The sequence below is a fragment of the Elaeis guineensis genome, chromosome 5 (genome assembly GCF_000442705.2).
Source record: "Elaeis guineensis isolate ETL-2024a chromosome 5, EG11, whole genome shotgun sequence".
NCBI classification, from domain to species: domain Eukaryota; kingdom Viridiplantae; phylum Streptophyta; class Magnoliopsida; order Arecales; family Arecaceae; genus Elaeis; species Elaeis guineensis.
In genome coordinates this window covers 8,872,285-8,892,135 of record NC_025997.2, presented here as the reverse complement: position 1 = coordinate 8,892,135, position 19,851 = coordinate 8,872,285, and the positions used below count along the sequence as shown (strand labels likewise).

The window sequence follows — 19,851 nt, the reverse complement described above, 5'->3', positions numbered from 1 at the left end:
CCATAGAGACCGGACGCATGTGCGGCTCTACAGAAACCTCACCGGATTACCACGGCAATCAGATTGCAGTGAAAAGCTACCCGCGCAAGGTGAAATCTCTAATCTGACTTTTAAATTTCAGAATCTTAATTTCAGTATGTGAATGCTCCTAACTATGTGTAGACTAGATCTATATTTTGTATGCATGCTTGATTTAAAAAGATTTTAAATCTATATCAGTTTAGTTTCCACTGCAATATAATTTCTGCATGCGTATCTCGGAAGTCGAACTTCCTTCAAGTGATATCAGAGCCACAGATTAGTTTCACATGCATGTTATTAAGATCTGAAAATCAGATCTTTAGATCTGAAAATCAGATTTAGTAATTAGATTAGATCTAATTTAAATATATGTAATGTATTAGATCTTGTTTATATATGAGATGTATAAAATCTGTGTTAGTTTATGCATATGTGATATATATAGATGTAGATTAAATTCTTAGTAGCTAGTACTCTTTGAGATTCATAGTAAAGACCGTCCTACCATAGAGGACTATGGTGGAAGGGATGTCTGTATGAATCAAGAAGAAGAATTGCGAAAAGAAAGAATTTACGTGCAAAATCCTAGATCCAAAATTGTTTAGGATATAAACATAAATCTGAAATTTATGTGGTTATGTATGAGATACATGATTAAATGTTTAGATATGAAAGTAGTTTCGACATCTAAACTAAATCTCATGTTCATAATACACTTAATTAAGATCTGAAATTGAGAATTAAAGATATGAAATTAAGATAATCAGGTTTGTGTGGTTCGTTGATACACGCGGTGATCACAATGAATCACTGCGGCCCTTGGTGTAAGGTTGTATCATGAACACATAATCAATGATTGTGATTGCAATTTGTAATGAGGAATCGAAACAAACTCAATCTCAAATTGGTGGACCAATTTGGTGTCTAAGACAAGTGTTTAGATGGTGGTTACTTAATTAGAACCGTTGCCACCGACAGCGGGGAGCCTCCCACCCATCTTCTCTTATCTGGCCATTTTAGGGATCAATTTCGATTTTGTGGTGCTTAAGGTTGAGTCCACTACATTTACGTTGCACCATGGATCCGATCTTGGTCAGACCAAGCCAGAATCTCACCTGTAGATCCATTGTAATTGTAGATTTATATGAGATGTAAATTAATAATTAAGATTAAAGAGACTTAAATTAAAAAATCTCTTCGTTAATATTAAGTTGGAGCATCTTCCACCATTGTGGAGTGTCGTGCCCTCTCCGATATTGACTGTTCTCGACTGAACACAGTGGTTCAGTTGCATCAGGAGAGAAGCAACCACTCTACTGGCATGAGATGCTGCGGAGTGGAAATGGGGTTGGACTCAATAACTGTCAGGTGAGGATCCCAATGACGGTTTCACTCACGCTCAATGGTGGGTCTGACTTAACTAGAGAATGAGATCAATAATTGTCAGATGAAGTTTCAGGACCTAGAAACTAAGTCTACTACAATTTGCTTGAAAAGCATTAGACGAGTTGTCCACTTATTGGTTGACACGTTTATCAATAACTGTCAGGTGAGATAGCATGCCAATCGATGGGACTGCAGTACCAGCTAGGAACCTTAACTCACGAAGGGATTCTCATTTTCCTACCTAAGGAGTATAGGGATTCGCAGAAATAATGGGAGGTAGTTTATTTTTAAAATAAAATTCCTAAAACAAACTAATTATCAATTACAAAAATCTAACTAAAATCTTCTTCTCTCTGTAGGAAAATAGTCTACCTCTAAGTGACTTGCCCACTTCTTTGAATACAACCGATTGTTAGGTGCCAATTTTAATGATTGACTTAGAAACTTGAAAAGTGTTTTGAGTTTCGAATAATTAGGTTATCTTAGATCAAGAAATTACGTAAGGAATCCCGAAGAGTTCAAGAGACACTTTTAAAAAGTATGTCAGATCTGCTCGTGATTGAGACTAACCTTCGATTTCTTCTACAATCAGTTGGATTATAAACTCTGGTTCTAGTGTACACTTATGCACTTCAATGCAGGATCTTAAGAAATCTAGAAGATTAAGACTAGGAGAAATGACCCTACAAGTAGGCAACGGAGCAAGAGTTGCTGCTGTGACCGTAAGGACCTATCCTATTCGACTACCATCTGATTTTTGTCTAGAATTAAGAGACTATTATTATGTACCTGTTGCTAGTAGAAATTTGATTTCTATTTCAAGCTTAGCACAGGATGACTATGAAATCAGTTTCAATAAGGATCATTGTACCATTTATTTTAAAAATAAAATGATTGGACATAGTCACTTAATTAATAATCTTTATCAATTGCATATCGATGCAGATGAATCAGTTAATCTATTCGAGCAAATAGTGAGTGTCGTGGGTCTAAGAGATTCAGAGATGAGATTAACCTAAAGTACATGTAGCACCTTAGGTTAGGTCATATTGGAAATGAAAGGATTAACAAACTAGTGAAAGAAAATCTTTTAGACTTGTTATTGTGTATCTGTTGCTAGTAGAAATTTGATTTTTGTTTCAAGCTTAGCACAGGATGACTATGAAATCAGTTTCAATAAGGACCATTGTACCATTTATTTTAAAAATAAAATGATTGGACATAGTCACTTAATTAATAATCTTTATCAGTTGCATATCGATGCAGATGAATCAGTTAATCTATTCGAACAAATAGTGAGTGTCGTTGGGTCTAAGAGATTCAGAGATGAGATTAACCTAAAGTACATGTAGCATCTTAAGTTAGATCACATTGGAAATGAAAGGATTAACAAACTAGTGAAAGAAGATCTTTTAGACTCATTCTTGGATGAGTCATATCTAGTCTGAGTCCTGCCTTCAAAAAAAATGATCGAGCTACCCTTTATAGGACAAGGAGAAAGGACCACTGAAGTACTTACTCTGGTACATACAGATATGTGCGGTCCATTTAATATGCCGATCAGAGGAGGTTATCTCTACTTCATCACCTTTATCGATGATTTTATACGATACTTGTACGTATTTTTTATGAGACACAAGTCTGAAGCCTTTGAAAGGTTCAAAAAATTTAGATCTGAGGTACAAAAGCAAATTGAAAAATCACTTAAGATACTTTGATCAGATCGAGAAGAATATTTGAGTGAAAAATTTTTCGATTATCTCAGAGAAAACGATATAGTCTCTCAATAGACTCCACCTGGAATGCCTCAGCTCAATGAAATTTCAGAACGGAGAAATCGGATCCTATTGGATATGATTCGATCCATGATGAGCTTCACTGACCTTCCTCTATTTCTTTGGAGACATGCCTTGTTAACAGCCGATTACTTAATTAATTAGATTTTCTCTAAGTTTGTTCCTACCACACCATATGAGATATAGCATGATAAGAAATCAAATTTTGGTCACCTCAAAATTTGAGGATGTTCGATCCATGTCAAACGACAACAGACGTACTAGTTAAAGAGTAGGTCTATGAGAGCTTATTTCATAGAGTACCCAAAAGAGTTTTTAGGATACTATTTTTACCTCCCAAATGACCATAATGTGATTGTGAGTCGATATGCCATATTCTTGAAAAAAAATAATCCAAGATGGAGACAGTGGAAGAAAAATTGAACTCGAAGAGAGTCTCTGAAGAGCAGCGAGTCATAGAACCTTAAGAATCCATTCCACCTCATAGATCCACTAGGATCTCACGTCCTCCCGAAAGGTACATCGATATGCTGACAAATATAGAAGAAACGTTCCTTATAGGTGATATGCACCATGTTGATGATCCTAAAACCTATCACGAGGCGATGTCAGATATCGACTCCGAGAAATAGTTGGAAGCGATGAGATCAGAAATTGACTCAATGCACACCAACCAAGTCGGGACCTTAGTATATTCACCAAAAGGAATAATTTCTATTGGATGCAAATGGATATTTAAGAGAAAGATCGATTCGGATAGAAAGATAGAGACCTTTAAAGCTAGGCTTGTGGCTAAAGTTTATAGTCACAGCGAAGGCGTTGACTATCAGAAGATTTTCTTGCCAGTTGCCATGCTAGAGTCCATTCAAACACTGCTTGCTGTTGCAGCGGCTCATGACTATGAGATTTGACAGATAGATGTGAAAACTGTCTTCCTGAATAGAAATCTTGAGAAAGATATCTATACAAAGCATTCTTTAGATTTCACATCCAGTGATAGAGATTACAAGGCCTGCAAGCTGCAAATGTCCATTTATGGACTAAAGCAAGCATCTCGAAGTTGGAATACTCATTTTAATAACGCGATCAAATCGTTAGGTTTCATCAAGAACGAGGAGGAACCATATGTTTTCAAGAAGATCAGTGGGAGGGCTGTCACATTCTTCGTATTGTACGTGAATGACATCCTCCGAATTGAGAATGACATTCCTATAATGACTTCTGTTAAGTTATGACTGTCTAAAGAGTTCTCCATGAAAGACTTTGAAAAAGCATCCTATATTCTGAAAATAAAGATTTATAGAGATAGATCTAAAAGGATGCTTGATCTTTCACAACAGCTGTACATAGAGAAAGTGCTGAAGCAGTTCAATATGAAAAACTCCAAGAGAGATCTATTGCCCTTCAGATATGGAGTTCATCTCTTCAAAAAAATGTGTCCTAACACATCTGAGGAGATTCAGTGTATGAGCAAAATTTCTTATACTTCTGCTATAGAGATTCTCATGTATGCTATGCTATGTACTCAAACTAATATTTCTCTTGCTGTGAGTGTCACGAGCAGATATCAATTGAATTCAGGAAATGAACACTGGATTGCTATGAAAAATATCCTTAAGTACTTGAGAAGAATCAAGGATCTATTCTTGATCTTTGGAAGAGACTTATGAGTACAGAGATATACTAACTCAGACTTTATGTGTGCCATTAATGATAGAAAGTCTATATTAAATTTTGTGTTCCTATGTAACGATGGTGCGGTTAGCTGAAAAAATTCCAAGCATCCGATTATTGCAGATTCCACCATAGAGATAAGTATATCGCCCCGTCGGAGACTGCTAAGAAAGGATTCTAGTTCAAAAAGTTCATTGCGGAGCTGGATGTGATGCCATCAGATGCCGTTCTACTCTTCTGCGACAACAGTGGTGCTATAGCGCTCGCTAAAGAACCGAAGTCTTACCTAAAGTTCAAACACATCGAGCGACGATTCTATTTGATTCGTGAATATCTCAAAAAAAAATTCGTTGAGATGTAGAGAGTCGACTTCGCAGACAATGTAACTGACCTACTGATCAAACAGCTAAGCCAACAGAAAACTGAAGCTCACCTTGAGAAAATGGGACTTAGATTTATGGCCAATTGACTTTAGATCAAGTGGGAGATTGTTAGATGTATGTCCTAGAAGCTAGATTGACTGTGTATACTTTCTGAGGCATAATTTTGTAATTAAATTTTTGAAAGTAATAAAATTGGATTATTTTTTATTCATGTTGTGTGTATTTTTATGTCCATGAATCATCCGAGTTGACCTGACAATGACACGTATTCTCAAAAATTGAAAAAGTGAAACGTGTGTCATTTGGGATCGATTCCTAAATGCTCTCGATCGATGGATCATCATGAAAATAGTGAATGATCCGGATAGATTGATGCACGGATCGCTTTCCTTCTCAGATAGACTTGTCTCAAGTCTACAATATGAAGATACTAGAGTGAAAGTGCAGATGCTTGATAGAGATCAAAAGTTGAATGATGGAAAGAAGTTTTCATAAAGTTTCACATGGATCCGAGATGATTAAATCTGGCATATAACGGACGAACAGATTTAACGAGTTATCCTTGACCTGCATCTTGTCGGGACTTACGATAGAAGAACCGAACTACACGGTAACTGCACTTAGAGATTCATTTTCCATTCTGTTAGGTTTCCATTACATACTGTTAGGTATCACTGATGGATTGTGGGATCAATAAAAATTATTTTGATAATAAATAATTCTCAATTGATTGAATTGAAAAGAGTTCCAATTCATTGAAAGGAGTTTCAATGACATTGTTGATGGATATCACAATGTATTCCACTATCAGACAGAATTGGACCTATGGGGTCACACAACAAAAGGATTTGATCCTGGATTGGTCTATTGAGCTTATGAAGTCCCAATTGGATTGGGATTTGGCAAATCCTATTGGATTTAGGAGAACCATGCTAGCACATAGTTACACCCAATCCTTCTTGGACTAGGACTCTCTATTGGATAGGGTTTGACCAAATCAAACACCATTTAAATTCATCGTAAGAGTTACAGTGAATTAAATCTGATTTATGGTGGCTAAAAGGAGGAGTCCTTCTGCTTTAAAGCTTTGAATAGTCAAAGCCTTTCCCATATGGCGCCACCTGATGGATAAGATGTGGAAAAGTCAATCACCATTTGAATTTAAATCATTTGTAAAAGTTACAATGATTAAATTCTGAATTATGGTACCTTAAAAGGAGTCCTATTTTAAGGCTCTGAATAGTCAAAGCCTCATCCTCATATAGCGCCACATCTGAATTTACTCTTACCTTTTGACGTGTAAACACTTGGTGGTGTGTGATGTGGATAAGGATGAGGGCTAACGCTCCTCCTCATCCTTATCTTGGCATGTTGGCCTTATGGGAGTGGAGATTGGATTTGGCGGCTATTTGGATGAGATCCAGAGTGGCTCATGCCCAATTGGATTAGAGGATGAGGATTGGGACATGCCCTCTTGGATTAGATCCAAAGAGGGGACGCCCCATGAGTCATTGGCATGGGAAATTATGTGGCACATCAAGGTGTTGGACGCCTCTTCTGGTGATCTGAATTTTTATGAAAAATTCAGATCCTAAAAGTCCTTCTGCTTCTTAACCTCTTACGAGATAAGGGGTGTTCATGTTTGAACTAAGGAAGCTAAGGTGGGACTCTAGGGCTTAGGGCTTTATAAATAGGACTTACCTCTCATGAGTTTTAATGATTGTTGCCTGAGTCCTGTAGCGAAGCCCTGCCCCTCTATTTCCATGCCATCCCTCTCCTTCTTCTACATGCCTACGTAGCTCTACATGCCATAGCCTCCAAGTCCAAGTGTTAGGCATCCACCATCTGGGGATCCAAGAGTTGGGTGTCCGAGATCTATGTCAGAGGAAGAAGAAGGCAGCAAGTTCAAGAGTCGGCAGTGCTGTTGAGAAAATCAAGCATTGATCTACATCCAAAAAATCAGATCAAGGTGTCAGGATTCTTTTTGGCAAAGGAGGATCCAGATTCAAGAAGAAGCGATCCAGATTGATCCCGAGTGGATATCCGTAGAGGCCGGATGCGTGTGCGACTCTACATAAACCTCACCGGATTACCACGACAATCGGATTGCAGTGAAAAACTACCCGCGCAAGATAAAATCTCTAATCTAATTTTTAAATTTCAGAATCTTAATTTCAACATGTGAACGCTCCTGACTATGTGTAGATTAGATTTATATTTTGTATGCATGCTTGATTTAAAAAAGTTTTAAATCTAGATCAGTTTAGTTTCCGTTGCAATATGATTTCTGCATGGGTATTCCAGAAGTCAGACTTCCTTCACTATATTGCATCTTTCTTGGTTCCAACCCCATTTCTTGGAAAACATAAACAGAATACTACCATCAGCTGAAGCACAATATCGTGCTATGGCTATGGCCACTTATGAAATCACATGGCTTAACTACCTACTTTATGATCTTGGTTGCAATACTTCCTTGCCTACCATATTTTTTTATAATAATCAAGCAGCATTACATATAGCGGCCAAGCCTGTTTTCCATGAACACAAAGCATATCGAAATCGGCTGCCATGTTGTTCACAAGAAAAATCAAAATGCTCTTATTCGCACATCCTATGTGTCTACTTCTAAGTGGTTAGCCAACCCCTTTACTAAGTCCTTGGCAAGGATTGGTTTCATTTTTTGAAAAGCAAGTTGGGCATTTGTGACCTACACGCACCAACTTGAGGGGGAGTATTATTAACGTACCAAACTTAGACATGAGATTTCATTGGATCTATCAATTTAGGCAAGATATATTCTCTCCACCATTCCAGCCATCTATTGGAAACCTATCAAGCTTGGGCACAAGATATTCTCTTATTCAACAACCGTCCACATGAAAGATCTTCCCTTATTTTCTGATTTTGTTCATTTGTATATTGTATACTTCTATAATTATGGGATTCACTCAATCCCACCAAATCTGGCATCTTTTGTGTGTGCGTGTGTGTGTATTCGGCTCTGTAGAAAAATATAATAGAACAACTTTTTTTCTTATCAACCCTCGCTACTATAAGCATCAAATAAGTTGTGCATAATTTACTTAACTTCCCACTTCAGAACACATAATTGATACAAACAGATAGATAAACAACATAAACCCCTCCCCACCCGCCCCACACTCCCCACCAAAAAAAAAAAGGAAAAAAAAAAAAAAAAACTTTTGTCTAATATGTAATGAAATTCAATTCTGTAATGAATTACCTTTGCCGCCTCCAATTATCTGATGAATCGACCGTTGGCGATCGAACAGGCGATACCCACTACCGGCGGTCCCCGATGAAGCGCACTGATCCAGAGACCGCTCCTTCCTTGAATCTACCCCAATCTCTCCATTTGAGAGATCCTGGGAACTGCTATCCATCAAACCCCTAAACCCCAACCATACCAACCATATTAGAAGAGGAAATAAGAAGCATGCTGCTTTCTAGGGAAGAAAATCCTAGAAAACAAAAACGGTAACAAAACTCCGGATGCAATCGAACCACATTGGAGACTTTTAGCCGCAATTATGAGAGATGGAGGGGATCTGAGAGGGAACTAACCTTTGAGCGAATCTATTGGGAGCGTTTTGCAGCGATGGAGAGGAAAGAATTGGAGGGATTCCTTCTCGGAAAGAACCCTAAAAATCAGAAGCTTTTGATGGAGCAAATGATCGAAAGAACCCTGCTCGCCCGGCCGGTCTGGACGCTGGAAGTGGAAGAGAAGAATAATCAGCCCATATTCTGCACGGCTTGGCGTCCGTCGGGCTGAGTCCATTTTCCAGGGCCCCACGCGAATTTGGGCCAGAGCGCATTGGACTCGATCCGATCTGACTAGCTTCTGGCATGTGCAATGCGGACCAAGCTTGGATGGTTGTGATCCGTTTGATCGCAATCTCGGTTTCCGGTCTCTATTTTTCTCGACTTTTGGGAAAGTATTGATGGATGAGATCCGTTGATCACCTAGCGTTTGACAAACGTGCGGAACTCTGTCTGCCTTCTCATGATTTCTTTTTTTTTTTTTTTTTCGCTCATTTATCGCATTTTCTCATCGGCTCTGATTTCTAATTCTAACCTCTTCACATGAGGCAATTGACGGATCAACATGCCCGTATAGTTTAAAAGCCTGGTCCGGTTTGGCTTGTTGAACCATCAATCAGCCAAATTTGCAATCCCCATTGGAGCTGTATGGAAGCAAGGGTCTTTTTTTCTCGTTTTGTGCATCCTTTTCTTTTTGTGCTCTTTTTCTCGATAAATATTGGATGAGTTTTCCTCTTTTTATTTAAAAAAAAAAAAATCTCTATTGAATGCCCGATCAGTGTTGCATGGAGAAGATAATGTTACCTCTATATAAAGCATCAAAACCATTGAAAAATCAATGATTTGTTTGAATCCTTATAAGCTTGCCTGAATCAATCAATTTTTGAACTAAGAAATCTGAAAGTGAATCATAAGTCGAGGGATTACAGTTTAATCTCGTATTTCTCTTCCTTTATGCTCTATTCAGTTTTCTTTTTATCTAAACATGCATGACCACTCTAACAATCAAAATTAAATGAGGATAAAAACACCGAACTAGATATGTGCTCTCCTCGATTAGTCTAATGATGTCTTTACTCCGAGTACTTATCGAGGTGACAAAAAAAAGCTTATATCCTCTATTGGAGATGACAGAGTAGCTCAGTCTCTATACTAACTTTCAAATTGAACTCTCATCCATCTCTCTGCACTAACTCTTCGGATTTGGACTCATTTGTCTCTTCTCTCTCCCCTCTCCCTCTCACTCTCCAGCCACTCTCTTATCATCAAAATAACCTATTTAACATTTTGTTTAACATTGAGGTTCATCGAGCATTTCTCATGATGAGGACTAAAATTATGGAGGAACCAGTGGTTACATACACTAGATCTCCATTTATGGTTTTTATAGCTCATCTTGGCATCGCAATTTTCTTAGCTTTTAGTCTGAAATTATAATGAGTGATAGAAATTGTTACAGAAGTGCCAAAACATTTAAACCTTTTTTTCTTAGATATGCAATGTCATCAATGACTAATTAATAATTAGTATATCTATTGCTTTTGAATCCCAAATCTAAATCGAAAGCTACCTTAAGGGTGTTAAGTCTAATCAAGCTCATATTAGATATAAATCAAGACCTACCTATGTTTAGCTTTCACATGTCAAGCCCAAATTCTAAAGCTATCCTGAAGATGTTAAGTATAATCAGACCGGTATGAGGTAGCAAACAAGACTAAGCTGACCCACTTGCACCATGTATACCGGTTCCAATGAAAAGTTCAAGATTGTGTTCTCTAATTTTTCCTATAATCCATGTTCTAACACTAACGAGGTGTATAAATCATAGAAACTTCATTATACATGCATGAAATAAAAAAACTCATAAATCAGCGTTTGCAAGTTGGAAAACGTATGCCATTGAAATTCTAGAACATGCTCAAGCTATAATCTTATAATGGCAGTTAAATTAGAAGTTTCGGAAGCAATTTCCCCTCAATCATGAATGATTCATGGATTCCGCGTGCTGTTGAACACTCAATCATAGCGTTTACACGGTGCCCAAACTAAACCACATGCTACATTACCAAAGAAATCAGATATTACCTTCGGATCTGGGTCCATCAATTCAACGATTTCTGATTGGCAATTACGGCGCGTGAGAATTAAACTATAATAATGCCACCAGCTCAGCAATAGCAGGAAAATTTAAAAAAATAAAACGTAAACCGACAGCACCCGCACTATACCATTAATCAAACACCAAGCCTTCTTGTCAACCTCCTACCAACCGTTTGATGCCCGCGGTGGGTGCACCTAATGCTAGTACTCGCTCATTCCCTCGCATCATTTCGGGACCTCAATTTCCCTTCCCCATCCACGAACACCACACCACAAGATGATCTCCTCCTAATCATGCGGGCCCCACGTCTCGTCCTCACAAGACTGACAGTGGTTAGTTAATGGGTTTCTTTTGTTAAGTGACAACATCGTATATTACTTAAAAAATCCGCCACGTCTTTATCTAATTTCCTTTTGTTATTTTTAAATTTCGATTTTTATAATTTTGAAGCAAAATTTCCATTTTTCTCACCTCATCGAAACTCCGTTGTTGCCGGCGAGAAAAAGGAAGCATTTATTATTAAAAAAAAGAAAATAGTAACCCCAAAAAATTAAAAGACAAAAAGGCACCAGGATCCCAGGACGTTCGAACCGCTATTCGCCAGGGCCTTCTTCAGAAGCAGAGAGAGAGAGAGAGAGAGTTCCATATAAATAGAAGCAAATACTCCCATCCGAAGAAGAAAAGGGGTAATTTTTCGCTGTCTCCTCTCCCTTTCTCCATTTCTATCTGTAATCAGATCTGAAGTTTCGAAACGTTTTTATTCAGTTAATTTTAGCTGAATCACTCTTCGAGGCGTGGCGGCTGAGCTGAAGGAGGTGAATTTTGCTGTTAATTGTCATCGATTTTATTGTTGTTTTCGGATTATATTTTATTTTGGGGAGTTTGATCTGATGGTGGGAAGGGCCAGATCTTGGAGCTGAGAGGGGATTTGTTGGAGTGGAGATGGGCGAGGGCGAGCGGTTCCAGTTGGGGACCGTTGGCGCGCTGAGCCTGTCGGTGGTCTCGTCGGTGTCGATTGTGATCTGTAACAAAGCGCTTATCAGCACCCTCGGCTTCACATTTGGTGAGAGATCTAACGATTTGCACTTTGGTTTTGTAATTTTTGCTGTTAGTAGGAGAAATCTGAGGACTTTCAGTTCGGTTTGACCTTGGACTTTGTTTGAAAGAATGCCAGATTTTACAGTTGGTGCATGATTAGTATCGTTTTTGGTGATTCGGTGGTATTGATTGGGTTTTAATTGTTTCTTGCACGTTTGGTCAGATAGCATGTGGATATCTGTAGAGACTAATTGGTGGCTTTTTGGTCGTTTGTTGCATGATGGTTTAGTTGTCTCCCTAAAAGTCAATTTTAGTTTACAAGTTTTTTTTTGGATTCTATAGGAGAATGCTTGTTGAACTTCCAATGCTTGAGATCTAGTGAGGATCATTATTGGTTTAGAATTGAAGGAACTTGATGGATCTGAGCATATGACAAGTTGAAATGTTCTGGCCATTGGTCAGTGACCAATTAAAGCAGAGGTAGTTCTTGGGTTAAATGTTTTTATGAGAGGAAGATATAATTGGAGTTTATGGAGTTGAAAAAGTATCAGCTGCATAAATTAGGATGATGTAATTTTCCCCATGGATGAGATAGCTGCTTTCACATTCTGAATAACAGATGAAACATCCCATATCATGCTGAAGGTTGAAAGGCTTCAAAGGTTTGCTAATAATCATTCGATAACCGAAGACAACAATGCATAATATCAAATGAGAAGGAAGGATGTCTGAACATGACATGCTTTCTACATGGATGGATGGCACACTTCTGTTGCACCCTTCCTACTTGTTAACTAACTAAAATTATGGTGTAAAGAAGGAAATGTAGGATGGCAAAGAGGAAGTGCAAAAGATCTAGCATGCAAATGCAGAAGGAGATGTGGGGAAGAAGCTGAATTATTCATTGAACTGAAAAGGGCATGGAACAAGATGTGAATCATGAAATCCAAGGTTATTCTTAACATTGTTGTTTGTTACATATGCACCACATATTAGCCCATGACAGTTGAGAATTTTACAGATCTTGTTCTTTAATCCATAAAATTTATCTTGTGAGGAATAAGATTAGCCAAGCCGTACACCATAGGTCTGTTTTGGAAGGAAAGATAAGATAACAGTAAAGATACTGCCACATGGTACTTAGATTTTCAATATCTTATTAAAAATATATATGCATAGATAAGTACATTTGAACTTATATGCATGTTACCTTCAAACGCTTGCACAAGTAGTAAGACAAATTGAAATTTTGTTCTCCATGTAATGAAAACAAGCATGAAGCTAGAACATAATATTCTACTCATAAATTCCATATCACAAGAATAAGGGGGAGTTCTACATCATGGTAAACAAGCACATAATTATAGCATAAAGTTAGAATAGAATTATAGATATGGATATGATATGGACATTGATATGCATGTAGCTATGGATATTGATATAGATATCGACATATAGATATAGATATCGATATCGATAAACGTATATCAATACAAATATAGATGTAGATACGGATATCAGATATCAAATATTGATATCAATTAGGATTTTCAAAAACATGCTGAACCACCCGGTACACCTCATGTCGAGCCGGACCGGCAGGGAAATCGGGATGGTTCAGGCGTCTAAATCGGTTCCCGGAGGGGTGGAGAAGAAAGAGAGGAAGAGAAAAAGGGGGGAGAGAAGGAGAGGGAGAGAAAGAAAGGGTCCGACGTCTTGTCGAGGTCGGTACGCATGGAGGAAGGCAAGAAGAGAGTGTGGATGTCCTTACCGGGCCTTCAGAGGCTGTCAGAGGCCTCCGGATGAACGGCACCTCCACCGCGAGATCTTCGATGGCCGATGAGCCCACGCTGATGGGCTTGGGGGCGGTCGAGTCGGAGGAGGGCCTCTGCAGCTCCGCCCTCTTCTTCATTTTCGAAATAGGGATTCGTCCCTATTTTCGATTGTTTTTATTTTATTGCGTGAAGTCGGCAGCCCAGGTGTCGACTTCACGAATTTTTTTTTTTTTTAATTTCATTTGAAGTCAGCAAACCATTTGCTGATTTCATCTGGATTTTTTTTAAAAAAAAAAGGTGACAACACTGTTGCCAACTTAATCTGTTAAAATCAAAAATAAAAATCAAAATAGAAGCGAACCCCTATTTAAAATCAGCCATCCTTTGTGGCCCTCGACCGCCCTCCGCTCCCTCCACGCTGCCTTGTTGACCGTCGGAGAGCTCTCTGGTGGCATCTCTTCCTCTTCCTCTCCCCCCTCTCTCCCTCTCCCTCTCCCTCTCCCTCTCTTCATCTCCTATTCCTCCCATCTCTTTCTTCCTCTCTTTCTTCTCCATCTTCCTTCTCTAGCCTATCGGTTCGCACCGGTCCGGTACGGATCCGTACCGAGCCATACCGTTTAGGCTTGGCAATGGGTCGGGTCGAGTGTGGGTTTGGGTCAAATCTGCACCCGACCCGACTTGACCCGATATCCCAACATTTTGACCCAAGCCCGATCTGATATCTCATCATTTTAACCCAAACCCGACCTGTGATCCGACGGGTCAACACTTTCTTTACCCATATCCTACCTGACTGGATATCGGATTATCCGATTGGATATCCGCCTCGTCTAAATGAGATTTTCTAGATGAAAACAGAAGCATTGAACAATAGCCCACTACCACTTTTCAGTTCTTAAGGCCTTAACCAAGCCTAAAGGCCATAAGGCCTATATTTCATACAACCAGTCTTTGGCCCTTCACTAAGCCATAAGAGGCATAAGGCCATATGAAAACGTAAAAGCTTCAATTTGGAAGCTTATTTTTCTATTCTGTAATTGATCTGGATGCACATCAATTTAACAATAAGATAGAAAATAATATATATACATAAGATCGGATCGGGTTTGGATCAGATAATGGGTCGGGGTGGCCATTATCCGAACCCAACCTCGACCCAATCCGAGATATAAATTTATTAGATTCGGTTGGGTCGGGTCAAAACCCGATCAACATGTTGACCAATCCGACCTATTAGGGTCGGGTCGGGACCCATCTGGGTCGGACGTAATTGCCAAGTCTAGTACTGCCGGCCGGCCGGCACAGGCTCTGGTACTGAGTCCGCGAATATGGATATCGATACATACTAAAGGCATACATTTGCCAGAAAAAAATGACAATATTCTCACAAAGGATTATAGTGTTGAAGCGGTGAGGCCCTAAAAGGCTATTAGTTTTGTTGCTCATGAGACTCAGTAACATGTATATTAGAAGACAAGCTTTTTTGTTGCTTGATTCACAGTGATATGTAACATTCTTTAGTAATTCAGGATTATTGAGGAGCAGTAAAAAATGTAGTCAGCCCCAATGTGGTAGACCAAAGCAAAATTGATTGTGGCATATGAACCTGAACCTAAACCCCAAGCCAATAAGATTTAGAATTTTATAGTGCTATATTCTAATAGTTACTTTTATGTTGAGTACTAGGGTAGGTCATGAGAATTTAGTGTGAGAAGAAAGTGCAAGTGTTGCTGAGAAGAAAGTGCAAGTGTTGTTGACTGGGTGGCACTTTATTGGAACGCTGAATTATATAACCTAGTCTGTGAGGATCTCAATGTCTGTTTGCATGCATTAATGATTTAAACATGTTTACTCCTGAAGGGTAATGCAAGCCTTGGAAGGAAACATTTCCTTTCCTTGAATGTAGTATTTCATTTCTCAAGCTTTAACATGATCGTGGAAATTATGATTTGATATTCAAAACCAAACTCATCTCACCTGCTTTGTTACCTCATGGTCGCACTCAATGAAACAAAAAAGGGAAAAAAAACGAAAAAGAAACTCCACAAGAAGTCTGCAATGTATAGTTTGACCAACTTGGATTTCTGCTTTGTGTGGTTATTCTTTTATGGTTACTCTTTGCCTTTAGGAAATTCGGAGACATAAATTTGGCTGCTTTATATATAATTTTAAATTGGAGGTTCTACAGATGGGAAAGCTCACATTTTTTATCACTAGATGTAGCTGGTCTGGTTGAAAATTATGATTTGCTTACCCCTGTTCTTCTTGCAGCCACCACTCTGACAAGTTGGCATCTCCTGGTCACATTCTGTTCTCTTCATGTGGCATTATTGATGAAACTATTTGAGCATAAACCTTTTGATGCAAGGCTAGTAATGGGCTTTGGAGTTCTTAATGGAATCTCTATTGGGCTATTAAACTTAAGCTTGGGTTTCAATTCTGTCGGTTTTTATCAGGTATATGTTGTCTTCTTTTTTCTTGACTGAATAATGTACTTTAACTAATATTGCTTTGAAAGAATGCATCGTGCACCAGAGCCTGTTGCATGAGATGATATATGAATACCAATATTTGGATGCAATATTATTACTCCAATGCCAAGGTTTGCTATACTAGTCAGTACATACCATACCGGACATACCATTATCTAATTGGTATGCAGTCCTGTACTGTATGGACACTCGATATGTCTTGCCATCTTGTACCATACCACATGTTGACATTGTAATAGGATGGTATTGATATGGGATCCGGTATCGAAACAGCAAACCTTGCTTCATGCAATCATCATTTTATGCCATTTATTCTGATCTGAATTCAATATTAACCTGACTACATCTTGCTTCGTCTAATGTTCTTGATATTTGAATATTGCAAATGTTATTGGGCACAATATTTCTGTTCCTAATTGGGAAGATGCCATTATGGAAGCATGATAATTTACAATTCCCTGTAGCCTTAATATATAGTCATCTTCCTTAACTGTCCATGTGCAGTTACTGCTGGCCAAGGGAAATGGTGCTTTAATATTACCAGTCCTCAATGTTTATTAAAATATAGAAGTTTCATGCTGGTCCCTTGGTTGATGCTTAGCTACCTTCCTTGTTTTTTCTCCATCTTATGCTGCTTCTTGCTGTAGCCCTTGTTATGTCTTTGTTATAATACAATTGAAAGTTGAAATCTTTTTTTTTTTTCCTTTATAATTTGATTTGTTGGTGATTTCTTATTTATCTTTTTCACTCCAGATGACAAAGCTGGCAATCATTCCTTGCACTGTTTTACTGGAAACTCTTTTCCTCAGGAAGAAGTTCAGGTCTGTATTCCACATCTATTGACACCAAAGTTCAAAGGAATATATTGTAAATAGTGTTCAAATGAACTTAATAAATTAACTGAACTCTTTCTTATTATTTCAAGCTAATGGATTACATCCACATTCAATTCTCTAAGCAGCACTAAACCTTCATGCTGATTAGTATTGGTTGTACATATAGGGAAAGCCCTGAAAGAACATATGCGGTTATGGGAATGACAAAATAGTAACTTTTTAAGTGTTAGTTAATGATCAGTTGAGATAAACTTGCTTTTAAATGCGCCAAACATATGTTAAGTTTGTGTAAAAACTTGTGCTAGATCATTCAGAAGTCAAGTTTTACAATGTACTTGCTAGGAACTTTAGAGCAAGAACTTATGCTGTCCGATTCATGTATGAATCTTGATCTTTATGAAATGTTTGTGATTTATTTTATTAATATATTATCCTTGTTATTACAGTAGGAATATCCAGCTCTCACTTGCTATCCTTCTTTTGGGCGTTGGAATTGCGACTGTGACAGATCTGCAGCTCAATGCTCTGGGATCTGTATTATCTCTGCTTGCAGTTGTTACAACTTGCATTGCTCAAATTGTATCCTTCAGTAATAACCTTGACTAGATTTCTTATTGGGTTATCTTAAAAATGAAAACTCAATATTGCAGTTTTCACTGTTGAATCATGGTGTTGGTTCCTGTCATAAGCCTTAACCAGTTCTCAGATGACCAACACTATTCAGAAGAAGTTTAAGGTGTCTTCCACACAACTTTTGTACCAATCTTGTCCCTATCAAGCATTGACTCTGTTCATCATTGGTCCATTTCTTGATGGTCTTTTGACAAACCAAAATGTTTTTTCTTTCAAGTATACTCCTCAAGTTCTGGTAAGTAATTATCACAGAATGTGGCAGCATATCTCTTTACCGTATCATACTGTTTTCTATTTTTATATTTCTTTTTCTTGTTGCAGATTTTCATTGTGCTGTCATGCCTAATATCAGTCTCTGTGAACTTCAGTACATTTCTAGTAATTGGAAAGACATCACCTGTCACCTATCAAGTCTTGGGCCATCTGAAAACTTGCCTTGTCCTGGTTTTTGGTTATGTTTTACTTCATGATCCATTTAGCTGGAGAAACATATTTGGAATTCTAGTTGCGTTAGTTGGGATGATCTTGTATTCTTATTTCTTTACAATTGAGACCCAGCAAAAAGCTACTGAAGCATCTGCTCAGATATCACAGGTACTACTGGCTTTAATTTATCCTGCATGTTGCGTCACTTTCCAGACTGTTGGCCCCTTGGATACGTGCTTTGATCATCAGGGACATTTTAGTAAAATCTGGCTTCTTTTCCTTGGTCACAATTTATGCTTCATACGCATTACATTACCAATAATGCTTATTAAGGAGATAGGTAATATTTAGATACACTGTTGTAAAGTCAGCCACATTTTATTATGCTGCTTAAAGATTGTTACAAGCATACACATACTGGTAAGACTTATATGTGGAAAATGAGGAACTTTGAATATCTGCATGTGCTGAAGTAATAATTTTGAGCAGATAAACACATGGCAGTATGGTAATAAGGACATTATCTCATTCAAAACTAATGTAGAGAAACATGATGGATTCATGGTAATATTGTGATATCTACCAACAAATCAGTCATTTTTTGGATGCTAGTTCATATCTATTATCACGGCTAGAGAACAGTTGCTGCTGACATGTCTGAACATTATGCCTTCATTAATAGCAGCATTTTGTTTCCAGATCAAGCCCAACCACCCCATGGTGGTTCAGAGATTATCTGTACACTTGGTTTTCTAACCAAATATCAAATCGAACATGGTATTTGCTCAATTCATGAAATTCATCGCCCATTTTCACCCCAAAGGTTGCTTCTATGATTGTGTTTAGCTTCTGCCTCTGGCATATAATTAGTATATCATTGTAGCTGATGGTAAAACTGGGATTTGGAAGGATGGTTGTTTCGGGGAGGGGGTGCGGAGTTGTTAATCTATAGATGTTCTGGCGTTTCTAAATTGAGATAGATGCATGATGCTTTTTTCCCCTCATATACTTAATGCTTTAGTTGTATGTGTTAATTCAAGTGAAGTCAGAAGATCTAGACATTACGGCATACTAAATGATTTGAACAAATTTTGTCTTTAACTAGATTTTGCTATTTCTCTGAATCTTTTCATAATCTGAAACATGATACTTCATCATATTTACTCGATGCTAATTTATTTTTTTCCCTATTTCAGGTAAAAGAAAGTGACTCTGATCCTTTACTCACTGTTGAAAATGGACCTGCTGTAGTAACAGATGCTGCCGCTACAAAAGCCCCAGTGTGGAGCTCAGACAAGGATTTGCGTGCGTGAAATATGCCCTGATCCACAACATCATACATGGATCTAAACTTACAGGATGCCATTATATTATAGGGGTTAGAAATGTGACCCACCTGCTTGTACAATCAAAGCATTTTTACAAGACCAGTACTTGAGAGCAGAAAGGATCAAAGGCGTTTTCCTATGCATTTTTTCCTGCTTTTATAAGTTAATAATAAAGAATTTTATTCTTGTCATGGGTACTGCCCCAAATTATGATTTTAAATCCAGACTTTCACTTTTTACAATAAAAGCAAAAGCTCTTCTTCATGCCCCGTCTCGAATCAAATCATTTTGACAAATCCCGTACGTGAGAACTGAAAGAATCTGTGCATTCTTTTCGCTATGCTCTTGTAAGTTAACAGCAAAGAATCTTCTTTACCAAAAAAAAAAAAGAAAAAGCA

General features: G+C 38.0%; 1 protein-coding gene and 1 long non-coding RNA gene across 2 annotated transcripts; one reads left to right on the top strand and one right to left on the bottom strand.

Moving 5' to 3' along the window:
• Positions 1 to 7,006: 7,006 nt before the first annotated feature.
• Positions 7,007 to 9,006, bottom strand: LOC140857962 (uncharacterized). Its single transcript, XR_012141360.1, has 3 exons — positions 8,849 to 9,006; positions 8,508 to 8,674; positions 7,007 to 7,205 (listed from the first exon to the last, which is right to left on the bottom strand). It is a non-coding gene; the product is annotated as an uncharacterized lncRNA (long non-coding RNA).
• A 2,458-nt stretch (positions 9,007 to 11,464) lies between these two features.
• LOC105044810 (UDP-xylose transporter 3) lies at positions 11,465 to 19,644 on the top strand. Its single transcript, XM_010922828.4, has 9 exons — positions 11,465 to 11,611; positions 11,691 to 11,740; positions 11,833 to 11,988; positions 16,010 to 16,194; positions 16,984 to 17,051; positions 17,513 to 17,645; positions 17,773 to 17,934; positions 18,021 to 18,293; positions 19,322 to 19,644. The coding sequence occupies exons 3-9, from the start codon at positions 11,868 to 11,870 to the stop codon at positions 19,436 to 19,438; spliced, it is 1,059 nt and encodes a 352-aa protein (XP_010921130.1). The 5' UTR covers positions 11,465 to 11,611; positions 11,691 to 11,740; positions 11,833 to 11,867; the 3' UTR covers positions 19,439 to 19,644.
• Positions 19,645 to 19,851: the final 207 nt, after the last annotated feature.

Coding starts and splice junctions, on each gene's coding strand:
- LOC105044810 (XM_010922828.4), top strand. CDS start 11,868: ATGGGCGAGGGCGAGCGGTTCCAGTTGGGGACCGTTGGCGCGCTGAGC. Junction 17,052..17,512: donor TTCCTCAGGAAGAAGTTCAG/GTCTGTATTCCA, acceptor TTGTTATTACAG/TAGGAATATCCAGCTCTCAC. Junction 18,294..19,321: donor CATCTGCTCAGATATCACAG/GTACTACTGGCT, acceptor TCCCTATTTCAG/GTAAAAGAAAGTGACTCTGA.